This window comes from Hoplias malabaricus, chromosome 9 (assembly GCF_029633855.1).
Source record: "Hoplias malabaricus isolate fHopMal1 chromosome 9, fHopMal1.hap1, whole genome shotgun sequence".
Classification (NCBI taxonomy): Eukaryota; Metazoa; Chordata; class Actinopteri; order Characiformes; family Erythrinidae; genus Hoplias; species Hoplias malabaricus.
In genome coordinates this window covers 23,496,192-23,509,267 of record NC_089808.1, presented here as the reverse complement: position 1 = coordinate 23,509,267, position 13,076 = coordinate 23,496,192, and the positions used below count along the sequence as shown (strand labels likewise).

The 13,076-nt window shown below is 42.6% G+C and overlaps 1 protein-coding gene across 3 annotated transcripts in view; it reads left to right on the top strand.

The window, feature by feature from the left end:
- The window catches only part of st6galnac5a (ST6 (alpha-N-acetyl-neuraminyl-2,3-beta-galactosyl-1,3)-N-acetylgalactosaminide alpha-2,6-sialyltransferase 5a), a 41,027-nt gene that overhangs the window by 17,479 nt on the left and 10,472 nt on the right, over positions 1 to 13,076 (top strand). For all 3 annotated transcript variants that reach the window (XM_066681336.1, XM_066681334.1, XM_066681335.1), the window contains exon 3: positions 9,989 to 10,401. In XM_066681336.1, the coding sequence (XP_066537433.1) occupies positions 9,989 to 10,401 (413 nt within the window). The remainder of the gene's footprint in view (positions 1 to 9,988; positions 10,402 to 13,076) is intronic.

Sequence of the window (13,076 nt, the reverse complement as noted above, 5' to 3'; positions counted from 1 at the left end):
TCCACCTTAAAAGTGTTGCAGTTACATTCTGGCACCCACGTGTTTTAATTGAATGAACTGTTTGCCTAAAATGTTACATCATCTGCATTCTTACTTGAATAGTACATTCCACCTTAAATGTGCCTCAGTTACATCTTGGCAGCCAAACATTTTATACAATACTTAAATTATTCCATCCACCTTAAATAGTGCACACAAGTGTTTTATTTGAATTTTCCACTCAATCTCAAATGGTACAGGGGTTACATTGTGGCACAAAAACATTTTATTTGAATTTTTGTATCCAAGCTTTTATCTATGTGATGGTAAGTTAATTTAACTGACACTAAGGCTGAACCCTGGCACCCTGCACCTTGGCATACACAGTGCGGAGTGTACAGTTTGGTGGAGGTGGAATAATGGCTTGAGGCTGTTTTTTGTGGTCAGTAAAAAGCCCTTTTCTTTTTATACAGGGCAATGTCCTTATGAACAAAGGGGCCCTTCATAAAGAGATGGAGTTTGGCGCTTTCGGCATAGAAGAACCTGAAAACACACTTTTACCTGACACTGAAAACTGCTATCCAGGCCCCAGTCCTTTTACTGTCCATCACTGTACATGATTTCCAAGCTTGCAACCACTTGCTCTAACCTGGAAGTTTTGTCCATTCCCCTGCTCTGCAGCTGAACACTCTTAGCCAAGAGATGTGCTGAAGTTAACCCTGATGGGCAACTGAGGAGCGTTAGTGTGTTGAACAGCACTGCAGCACTCTTGGATAACACTGCAGTCCCCATGAGACACGCCACTGCAGTGTGTCGTGTTGCTTACCACAATCTGTCCAAGACCAACATCTGATGCAGCACTTAAACGAGAAGGAGACGAGGAGGGAGTTAGACCTGCCAGACACTTGGAAATGAAACTTAGATCCTGTGCTGGGTTTAGTTAGTGAGCAGGAAATGCTGGCCTTGAAGGGCATTTCAGATAAAACTGGCTGTTAATAAGTTGTGGAATGCCATATTTTGTACTTGACAGAATGTAGTATTTTGGGTCCTTTGGGATTTTCTGATCCGCCAATGTTCCCTCACTGAAGTCGACTACTTTCATTCATACCTCTGGGAATCCCTTCCACACCGATAAGGAAAAGCACTGATGTATATAGACAATGACAATAACAACAACTTGGCATCCTAGCTGAAGCGTCAGATATCTGGCTTCCTTCTGCGTTAGCCAGATTGCAGAGATTAAAAGCACTCCAAGCATCTTGCCAAAAAATTGCTCAGTTTTTCAAGGACTTAACTCCCCAGATCCAAGCCTTGACCTCAACCCCATCCAGTACCTTTGGCATGAGCTGGATTCTGACTGTGACGTCCCAACACTCGCTTCTGTTCCCTTTTACTTACAAAAATTAATACGTCCATTTTAAACACAGTAGCCGTCATTGTCCAGATACTTCCAAACTTCCTTTTGAGAAATACCTCCACTAGAGGGTGCAACTCAGTCAAAATTTCTGACAAAAACAAACTTGGTGCTGGTGGAGGAGGTGGTCACCTGTGAGGCCGATAAATACATGGGGATGTGGCTGGAGAATATTCACTCATAGAAACAATTAGAGAAATTAATGACTGGGGGATCTGCTGGGGGTTTCCATAACCTGGGTGGCTCCCCCACATCAAGATTGGGCCTGTGATTGAACCTTGAACTATTAGCCTTATACAATATCAGAAGGTTCTTTATTAGTCTTTAAAAAAAAGTATATTTTCTGGCACCTCTGTAAGATGCAAGTAGGCATGCTTACATCGGATGTAACAGTGGTTCAATTTCTGACTCTGCCTGATTGCCCTTTTTACCTCATTCTGTAACACCATGAAACCCGAGGGACCCCTTTTCCAAACTTCAACCCCTTTCCTTCTCAGTTTCCGTGACTTAACCTCAAATCCTCCTTCTCAGGGGTCCATGAGTCTCCATTCAAATGCAGCCCAGACCTCATCTGACCTACACAATCCCATCCTTCATTTTCTCCCAGGACCTCCTCCCAGATTGAGTGTTTCCTACCCCTTGCAGACTCTTTTAATCAAGCTTCTCTGGGTCAAGGGGCGTTCCTCTCAGCCCTGGATAATTGGGCCCTGCTTCTTTTTTTAGGAAAGATCTGGACAAGACGGGGTGGAAGAGGAAGCTTTTTGTCTAATTAAGAGCTTTCGGTGGGAACGTGGCATCTGACATCAGAGGTGGATGATTGGGAGGCCGAAGGGATTTGGCTAATTGGCGCTAGGTTCTTGGTAAGGTTGGTATGCCCCAGTCAGTTCACCTTCATTAGCTTGCTTTACCCTAGCACTGTGGGCATCTCTGATCAGTTGGCTTCATGTGGAGAATGAGAGAGAAAGAGATGCCTCTTTAAAATGGGCATTTCCATTTGGGTTTTTTACCAGCAATTAATCATGAATCACTACAATACTGGAGAATTTCATGCGGTCATTTACCTTCACAAGATGATACAGTTTCAGATAACGAATGAATGAAAGAGCTAACATGTGTAACGTTTTCTTGCATGCAAAATCTAGTACTATACCTGGTAAATTACTCACACAATGTCTAGTTTGATTCCTGGGAAAATACTTGCGCAAATCTTATATGAGATCTAGAACAATAAGTGGGATATTATGTGCAAAACCTAGTACAATACCTGGAAAATTACTTAAGCCTGGCCCACACTACAGGATGATCAGGGCCGATTTTGAGGCAAATTCTAATTCTGTCCCACCGACAATCGCAAGAGGTCTCCCGATTTTAGGGAGATTGTAAACGACTGTCTTCCCAGATTATCCTGTAGTGAAGGGAGTCTATAATCCAATCTTTACTCCTTCGATATTCTCCCAAAGCAGTCAGGTTCACCCCTATTCTGAATCGTAAATATGAAATGTTTAATATTTATGACTCAGAATCCTGTAGTGTTGGGTGAACGCCGATTCTCAGGAGTGAAACGTCATATTAACGTCAGGCCAGAAAGATAATAAACCAATGAGAGTCGAGCTGGGATTATTTTACCGCCATCCACCACGTTTGTTTGCATCATGGCTGTGTCTGAAACGAGCGGAGTGCTGTAACTGAGGCAGTGTCCTGTGGGAGCAAGGTGCAGAGTCGTGTCAGTGTTTAAAGCTTGTTTAAAATGCTGCCTGCTTTTGCTCCAAAGTTGTAATTATTCTGGCGAGGGAACACTAGTGAACAGGTGCCTGGGTAAAGTGCTGAAATATTGAATACTCTAATGTGACTCGGTTACAAACACCTTCATTTCAAAATGCTGCCTTGAGAGGCAACAAGAGCGCAGGGTATCAGCTGCTCTCTTTTGCTGCTTTCAAACACAGCCTGCCTGGTCTTGGGATGTAGCATTTCGGGAAATCTCCTGCAAGATTTTGAGGAGCGGAGCTGTCTGTTGGTAGTTTATTCAGCGTGGATCGTGTAGTTTGGGGACTAATAATGATCAAGTACCGACTAATCTCTGAAAACTTTATGTGTGGGGGTATCTCATGTTTTCAACATCAGGATTTTTAAAAACCTGTAGTGTGAGCCAGGCTTTACACAAGACCCTATACAGTCCTTGGTAAATTAAATGTACAAGTTCTGGTACAGTACCTGGGAAATGATGTGCAAAACCTAGTACAATAACTGGCAAATTACTCACACAACCTAGTACAGTACCTGGGAAATTATTCACACGAGACCTAGAAGAGTGACCAAGTACTTTACCTCAGAAATTACTCACACAAGACCCAGTACAGTACCTGGGGCACTGTCAGTATGGGACCCGAGGAGTTACCTGCTCAGGGGATATTATCCCGGTCATTGCTTCTAGATGTAGGTCATAAAATCTGTAATTTGTGATTTTTTTTATCCAATAAACCTTTATCAGTGAACCAGGATTACAGTACAACAAAGGATCATTTTCTGCTTCATTCCTGAACAGATGAACCACAAGTATAAGTGCAGCCTTAGTTCAGTTTCAGAGTCCTAACTCTATGGGAGTGCTTTTTGTACATGATGGATAAATGACTGCATTTATGAATGTGTAGTAGGGAACATTTTAAGAGCCACAAAAAGTCTGAGCATTAGCAGTAGAGGAAACCTAATAATGTCCTGGTTGGCTGTATGTATGGAAAGAACTAGAGAGAGGAAGGAAGAATGCACTCTCCCAGCAGGGCTCTTAATCGACTGTGCCCCTAAGCACCTCTCCACCCATAATGCAAATGCAATTTGATTTCCCCTCAATAGCACATTTGAAAACAATATTTGCCTCTTTTCTTCCACCCTTCTCTGAAATGCCTAGGAGCATTTACACTCAAGCTTAGCCCCTTGCTCTGCCTTTGTGTCTCAGCTGTATTTCTTAGCATGTTTTCCAGCACTCACTCGCTAAGTAACAGTAACACACTGGGATAATTAAAAAGCATAAATGAGTGGTACACTAAAGCAGACCCTACTGAGTTAAACCATCTCTAGGCAAATGGGGGGATTGTTTAGAGGGGTGCCTTTATTTCTTCTCTTTCACTGCTTCTCATTAAGACCATTTCCTGCTTTCATTTCCTCCTCCAGATGAAGAGTAGCAGTCAAGGGTTTGTTTCAAATTGTACCTTAGCGTTTATTCAACTTCCCATTTTCTTCAGTGTTAAGAATTATATTGTAATTTTACTCCAGGGGACGCCTCCAATGATTGATTTGAACTTTGTGACTTCCAGCCTCTACAGGGCGGCTTGGATAGCTGTTCATAACAACTGTATAAGAAAGTGTTTGGTTCCACTTGATTGGATTTCTTTGGCCAGTTTCAGAGTCTTGTTCGAAAACCAATTCAACGGTCACTTCACCATTACGTGATAAATGAATCATTGAGGGACGTTGTAGACCAACAGTCACATTTACACCAAGATTAAAGACATGGTTTCATGTATATGATATGGTATATATGAACTAGACTTGTCTGTCTTGTGAAGGGAGACCAAGTAGTGGAGGAAACAGCCCCCAGTGATGGTGAAAAAATATGGTTCTTTATTGATTTATTTCATGCAAAGTTCTGGCACATGAACATACCTGAGGTGATGTGGTATCTTACTGTACCTATCGTAGATGAGTGTCAGGTAGACTTGGCTGTTGAACTGCACTGGATGAACCAATTCTAAATATTTGCTGAGTTTATGGTGTATGGTGTATTCTGGCACAATACCTCTACAGTTCAAGTGTTGTATGTATGTATGAGTGTTGTAGTGGTCTTGGCAAAAAAAGAGACCTCAAACCACTGTCTACTTCTTTTTCAGTGTGCGAAAATATATGTTAAATTTAAGCCCATGTCATACAGAATTTTGCAATATATATTGCTTTGTGAACTGGGTGCGGATGTGAGTGGGGCCAGAAATCAATTCTGTAAATAGCCCAAAAAGTTGCTGAAAAGTTTACTTCTGCATTTGACCTACGCCATAGGCAATGTGTCGACGTAAACCCTGACACACACCTCTGCAGAAGCATAACTATGCGGCCCGTCAAAACAGACCACAATGTCTTTGATTGGTCAGTACTCTGATGGACTTTGTTTATGATGAATCAAAGAAATAAAGAAACATGTACTTCTCCACACACAGAGACGTAGACAGCAGCAAATTCATGGTGAGAGATTTCCTCAGATATGATGCGGATGTCAGGGACGAATAAAAAGGTTGAACAAAAACGTCTACTGGAAAAAAATAACGGGAAGCCGGACCTTGTGGGAAAAATGTGCTGGTTTTGTATTTGTTCCTTTCCTGGCACCTCATATAAACAATGACCTACTCCCTAAATAGTGCAATTTACAGATTTGTAAAACTACCACTGCATCACTACATTGTGCGCTACATAGTGTAGAGGAAGAGGTTTGAGATTCAGTCCTAGTGTTGCAGCGGTGTAATTACCGAGCGATGCAGGCACCAACGCAGAACACTCACAGTGGCGTAGGGCTCTAATGTATATATCGGTATAAATAGACATCGCCCTCAAATTGTTCAAAGTTAACTGTTGCTTTAATGTTTTTTTTATTGCAGATATTGCAGTTATCTGGTACAGTTTATGTTCACAATCCTTCTGTCCACATTACACCCTGGACATGGCTGTTTAGAGTTACAGCGAGGAATGCTGGACGTCATACAGACCGTGTTCTCGTCTCGTTATAGGTCAGGCCCTAAGTGGTTTTGAGCTGATATGTTTGGTAAGGTTACCCTCCCACCGCAGTGAGAGAGCCCACCCCTTTTGGCCCCATGGCCAGCCCCTACTGAGCTTATGCCCTTTCCCCAAGGTTAATCTGTTTGTTAGCCCACCGACAAGGTTTCCTCAAGCTTGCTGCCAGCATCTCGGGCACTCTTTGCCTTGTGTTCCTCAGTGCGTGAAGGGCGAGAGCTCCAGATGATGCTGGGAGCAAGGGGTAGAAAAAACAAAAACAAAAAATCCTATCTACTATGGGTGAGAATCTCTAGGCACTGCACAGTTGAACTTGGTTTTGATTCAGAGTGCAGCTATGTGGCTATAGTATCTCTGTTGTTGAATTCTGTAGTGTACCTTATTCATTTCTCCTGTATTTGTCCAGAGCATATTTGCCTAGCTGAATCTGAATGCACAATTTCTTGACATTACCAGCTTTAATGTCAGTCTTGTCTTAAATATATATTGCCATGTATATTAACAATATAAGTCTGAGAAGGTTAAAATGTGTGTTTACAAGCTAATGGCAATTTCTTCTCTTCAAACAATGCACACTTTGTGATAATGCATGTATGTAACAGTATGGGAAATGCAGAGTCCACATACCAGTACAGTTATAAAATAATTTACAGCTTTCAAGACTAAACCACCATCTGAGGATCAAATATTTTCCTCGCCTGTGATGTATACTCAATCCTCAGCTTCATGCAGAACACAGATGTGACTGATCTCCGGTTCCTGCTCCACCTGAGATTCTGGGAATGTGTTGATGCTGTTAAGCGTATCCCCAGGCTGTCCACGCATTTATATCTGGAAGGTGATGAGTGACTGGTGTCCTCATTCAAACGCCTCTAACACACTCCGCACCTGAACAGAACTGCTCTCCAGAGTGCTGCCAAGCAGCTGTCCTATTTTGTATTAGTCACACATGGCTGAAAAGTTAAGGAAAGTAGTAATGCAATTTCATAGAAAGCCAATTTTTGTAGGTACACAGTACATAGGTCTGAAAAACAGTAAAATAACAATAACAAATAATACATGAAATATATGAAATAACATGACACTGAGTGTCAAGAGAATATGATCTCAACAACAGCAGAAACTGCTCAAATAAGACAAGGAACTACAATGTTAACAGCTGAAGTAAGATTGTTTCATTCATACACTTTCTGTAACTGTTTCATCCTGTTCAGGGTTGGCATGATCTGGCATGTACACAGTACAAGGAACGCAACTTGGACAGAGCATTATACACTCACCCCTCACTCACACACTCGCACCTATGGACAGTTTCACACACTCACCCAGTCACTCACACACTCACCCCTCACTCACACACTTACACCTATGGACAGTTTCACACACTCACCCAGTCACTCACACCTGTGGACAGTTTCACACACTCACCAAGTCACTTACACACTCACACCTGTGGACAGTTTCACACACTCACCCAGTCACCTACACACTCACACCTGTGGACAGTTTCAAACAATCACCCAGTCCCTCACACCTGTGGACAGTTTCACACACAATTTTGTTCACTCTAATCTAAATAAATTTGTTACTTAAATAATGTGCATTTTTTTTGCATCATTGTATAATTTACACGTAATAACAGGAGATAAAAGTGATCAGAACTATTAAAGAAACGCTATGGAATGTTTGTTTTTTTTCTCCTGGGGCTCCCCTTGGTCTAATTCACTTTTACAGCTCTGTACAGAAATCGGTGGGGAGGTGGAGGGAGTGGGGGTGGTTTGCTGCTCTCCTCTGAAACGTACATAAAGTGGTTTCTGCAATGCTGAGCCCAAAGTGGCAGTGATAAAGGCTCTATGATCTGCTTTGCTATTACAAATTAGTGCAGCATCAATAAGTTGCAGCAATAATTTTCAAGCTGTAATTTGAAGTTTAAATATACGTAGTGTTCCTTTAAGCTGGTTTTGTGAAGGATATTAGTGTTATTTCCATAAACATTACCAAAGTGTTTGGCCAAAAAAGGAAGCGCCAGTTTTTGGTCTGTTTTTCCATCCTGCCCCTAGTAGAAGGAGCTTGCAAAGAGAGAGGAAGATGCGTGGGACCACCAGGATCTCATTAACGAGTGGCTTCATTAAACATTATGTCATCAACAATGCGCTTGAGCCTCCCGTGACCCAAAGGGGGGCCGACGGATTCCATTAACAAGAGAAACAGAGGCACGGGTGCCAGCGCCATGCAAATGCCCCAGTGGTGCCCCGCGGGCTGCGGAATGCTCCGGCGCCTTTCATTATTTTTATTTCTCTATGAGCGGATGCTGCCATCCAGGACAAATTACACAGCTCTGTATGAGCTCTTTGCATATCATTGATTTAAACAGTGGAATGAGGGGAAGGGGGTGAATTTGCAATAAACGCAAGACGTATTTGAGCAGGGCTTTATCCCAGACAAACACCCTCCTTCCCTCTTTATCTGGATTCCTAGGTTGGGCGAAAAAGGAAGTGCCCTTGTCACCACCTGAATACCAATTGTACCTTCACGTGGGCCTGGAATAATTCATGGAGAGCCATAAAGGATGGATGGTGATGTAGTGCTCGGTGTGAATGGGGAAGTGCAAGGAAAGGGCAGAGACTCTTGTTAAATCTCCCCTTTGTCAGGGATTTTGCAGGAACTGGGTCCCCAAGACTCTGTCTGGGTTTGCTAACAGAAACGCGATAAACGAACCTTTTGTCGTGTGGTGTCATTAATGCTGGCAGCTCGCCGCTAAACACCCACTCAGCTTTTCACCACAGACCTGCATCAGGACTTCCAGCGATTCAAGGTAAGAAGGTAATGACAGGCCGGCTAAGCTCTTGAATTGTCTGCTGCTTGGCTCTGTTTATATCGCTCCCTCTAAAGATGTCTTGCTTGTGATGCTGAACGCCAGAGTATTGTTAGAGACGTTGGAACAGCTGTAGCTACTTCACTCTAGTTCTCTCTTCTTAAAACGCAAGTCGTCTGGGAGACGGAAAGATCCCCGCTGTGCAATAGCCCTAAAAGCAATAGCAGCAGGGTTGTGCCAGGTGCTGCAACTGGTGACAGTCAATGTCCTTTTACTTCTGACTAAGCCTGTCTACATAAAACAGGGCATAAGTAAGGTCCTGATGGCCAGTAAATATGTGCTTAAGTGCCCCCAAAATGCAAAAGCAAAGTGCAGGAACATTGTGGAATTCTCTGAAAATCATCAAGAATCCCGTAGTCCTGTCCTCTGAGGATATCATGGTGTTGAGGGTTCAAGCCCCATCTCTGGTCACAGTCTGTGAGGAGTGCGGTGTATTCTTCCTGTGTCTGCATGGGTTTCCTCCCAGTGCTCCAGTTTCCTTCCACAGTCCAAACACACACGTATGTAGGTGAATTGACTGTGTTACATTGTTCACATGTGTGAATGACTGGGTGAGTGAAATTACCCACATGTGTGAGTGTGAGAATGAGTGAGTGAGTGTGTGAAATTATCAACAGGTGCGTGTGTGTGAATTGGTGACCGGGTGAGTGTGTGGAAGTACCCACAGGTGTGAGTGAGTGTGTGAAATTATGCACAGATGTGAGTGGGTGACTGGGTGAGTGAGTGAAAATGGCCACAGGTTTGAGTGTGTGAGCGATGGTGTGTGAATCCCTGTGTCCAGAATGTGCTCCTGTCAAATGATTCCACCCAACTGTGACCCTGATCAGGATGTATTGATTACAGAAAATGAATGGATAAATAAATTAATATGCTGATATGATGTGGTGTATATTTTAAGAATTTCAGCTGGCTGTTGTCCTAATCCTGTTCTACCGTTCTCTTCTTCACAGCCTTTGAAGATGCACTGTAGAAGTTGTGCGCTTGTCACCAGTTCCGGTCACCTGACCAGTGGTGGTAGGGGCCAGGAAATCGACCGAGCCGAGTGTGTGATCCGTATGAACGATGCTCCAAGCGGCCGAGGCTTCGGGGTGGATGTGGGCTGGAGGACAAGTCTGAGGGTCATTGCACATTCCAGCATGCAGCGGGTCCTGCGCAGCCGGCATGAGCTTCTGAACTCCAGCCACGAAACGGTCTTCATCTTCTGGGGCCCCAGCAGCTACATGCGGCGTGACGGAAAAGGACTCGTCTACAACAACCTGCGCCTCATGAACCAGGTGCTGCCTAAACTCAAGGTCTACATCATCTCCTGGCAGAAGATGCTGCAATTCGATGACCTCTTCAAGAAAGAAACGGGGAAAGACAGGTAGGGCAGGGTTTTGTCCCTTGGTTGATTGGTGTCTTCACTTAGAGGCTTCTAATACAGTCCACATCTGAACTGCACAGCAGATGTCCCTGTTTCCTTTAAGGATGCACCAATCCGACTTTTTCAGTTCAGATACCGATACATATACTTTGCGTATCGGTCAATACCCGATACGGATGTGATACCATTGTTGAATTAATAAACCATATACCTCACCTTGTGGGAGGGACTTAAGGCATATGGATTGACTTAAACATTACTAACAAAAATATTAACAAAATATAACAAATTAACACATATAAGTATACTGAAATGCTATTTATTTGTCACTGAAATTAACAGTTGTGCAGGACCTTGGAAGAGCAGTGTAAAACTTCTCAAAACAGGTTAAAATAAATGTAATGTATCAGCCAAAAATGAAAATAAGTAGCTTCACTTTGTCAAACACACAAACAGTAATCAATTTTATTTTAAAATATTTATTGTAAACAGAAATCCAAAATAAAATCTAAGTAAAAAAAGGAAAGTGAATAGCGTCCAGGGTGCAGCACCGAGCCACAGGGTGTAAATGTGTCCCAAGTTTGACTTTGTCATTGTAAATAGTAGCGGTTTGTCCACGGTGGTAGAAATATATTGACCATCAGGTAAAATCAAATCAAATCAAATAATAGTTTATTTATATAGTGCTTTTCACAACAAAAAGTCGTCACAAAGCAGCTTTACAGAAATCCGGGTCCAAGCCTCCTATGAGCGAGCCAGGGGCAACAGGTAAGGAAAAACTCCCTCAGCACACGAGGAAACCTTGGAAGGAACCAAGACTCATACGGGGAACCCATCCTCCTCGGGTCGACACCGGAGACACAACAGAGAACAGAACAGAAGTAAAAGTGAACTGATGACAGATGAATGGGTTATAGTAATGTGAATGTAGAATATTAGTGATATATGAATCTGAGGAAGGAGGTGATTAGTGATTCTGTGTGAGTTAAAAGTAGGTGCAGAGTTAATTTGAGATAAAACAGCATGGCCAAGCATGATAGTGTAGATGAGACAAGGCCAGGATCTTGTACAGGACACAGGGGCTGGATCAGGGCAACACCTGGAGAGCAGCAGGACATCTCAAAGCATGAGAGAGACAGGAGAAAGAAAACCAGACAAAGGGAACAAATAAAAATACAGAAGTTAGTAGGGTCATGATAAAGAACGGGCAAAATTGTCCTACGAAAAAAGCTTCCACGGGTCAGGTAAGAGAACCCAGCAACAGACAGCGTGTTGGCGGTTACTAGAAAGCTAACTAAAAAAGCTGTAGCTATGGTGGTATGACAGGGTTAATACAGCGTAGTGATAATTTGAAAACCAGGTCGAACACTAATAGAGAAGGAGTAACCTGAAAGTGAGTGATTAATCAAAAGCTTGTTTGAAAAGGTAGGTTTTTAATCTAGATTTAAAGATTGAGAGTGTTTCTGAGCCCCGAACAGTAACTGGAAGGCTATTCTTGAGTTGAGGAGATTTGTGAGAAAAGGCTCTTCCTCCTCCAGTGTTTTTCTTAATGTGAGGAACTAAGAGTAGATGGGCATCCTATGAATGAAGTGTACGTGACGGGCGATAAGGTATGAGAAGTTCAGTAAGAGACTGAGGGCCTGAACCATTTAGAGATTTATAAGCTAAGAGGAGTATTTATAGTCAATGTTAAATTTTACAGGTAGCCAGTGTAGGGACGAGAGAACTGGGGTGATATGTTCGAAATTTCTAGCTCTAGTGAGCACCCTGGCTGCGGCATTGTGAACTAACTGAAGCTTGTGTAACGCTTTGCACGAGCTCCCTGCCAGGAGCGCATTGCAGTAGTCTAGACGTGAAGTTATAAAAGCATGTTTTCTCTGCATCTTTTAAGGATAAAATATGCTGAATTTTGGCAATAGCAATAGCAATTGGGTAGGTGGAAGAAGGCGGTTTTGACTGTATTGGATATGTGTGTATCAAATGTGAGAGCCGAATCAAAAGCTAGCCCTAAGTTTTTAATGATGGTATTGTGTCTTACCGTTGAATTATCAAGATTAATAGCAGCATTTCTGAGAATCTGAGTATCTGTACCTAGTAACAAGACCTTGGTTTTATCAGAATTTAACATGAGAAAATTTTGCATCATCCAGTCTTAAATTTCAGTTAGACATTCTGTTATTTTGCGTAGACAAGCAACATCATTAGGTTTGACTGATATATACAGTTGTGTATCATCAACATAACAGTGGAATTGAATCCCATGCTTACGGATGAGTCTACCCAGTGGCAGCATGTAGAGTGTGAACAATACAGGGCCAAGCACTGATTCTTGTGGAACACCATATTTAACTAAAGTATGATTAGAGGATTTATTATTCAGATAAACAAATTGATAAAGGTCAGATAAATAGGATCTGAACCAAGAGAGGGCAGATCCTTTCATTCCTACCAGATTTTCCAGCCTATCAAGAAGCATCACATGATCTATGGTATCAAATGCTGTACTACGGTCAAGCAGCACCAGAATAGAGATATAGCCCTTATCAAGTGAAAGGAGTAAGTCATTAGTTACTCTTGTTAGAGCTGTTTCTGTGCTGTGATTTGGTCTAAATCCAGACTGAAAAGTGTCATGAATGTCATTGTTTGTAGGTAAGAGCACAACTGCTGTGACACGA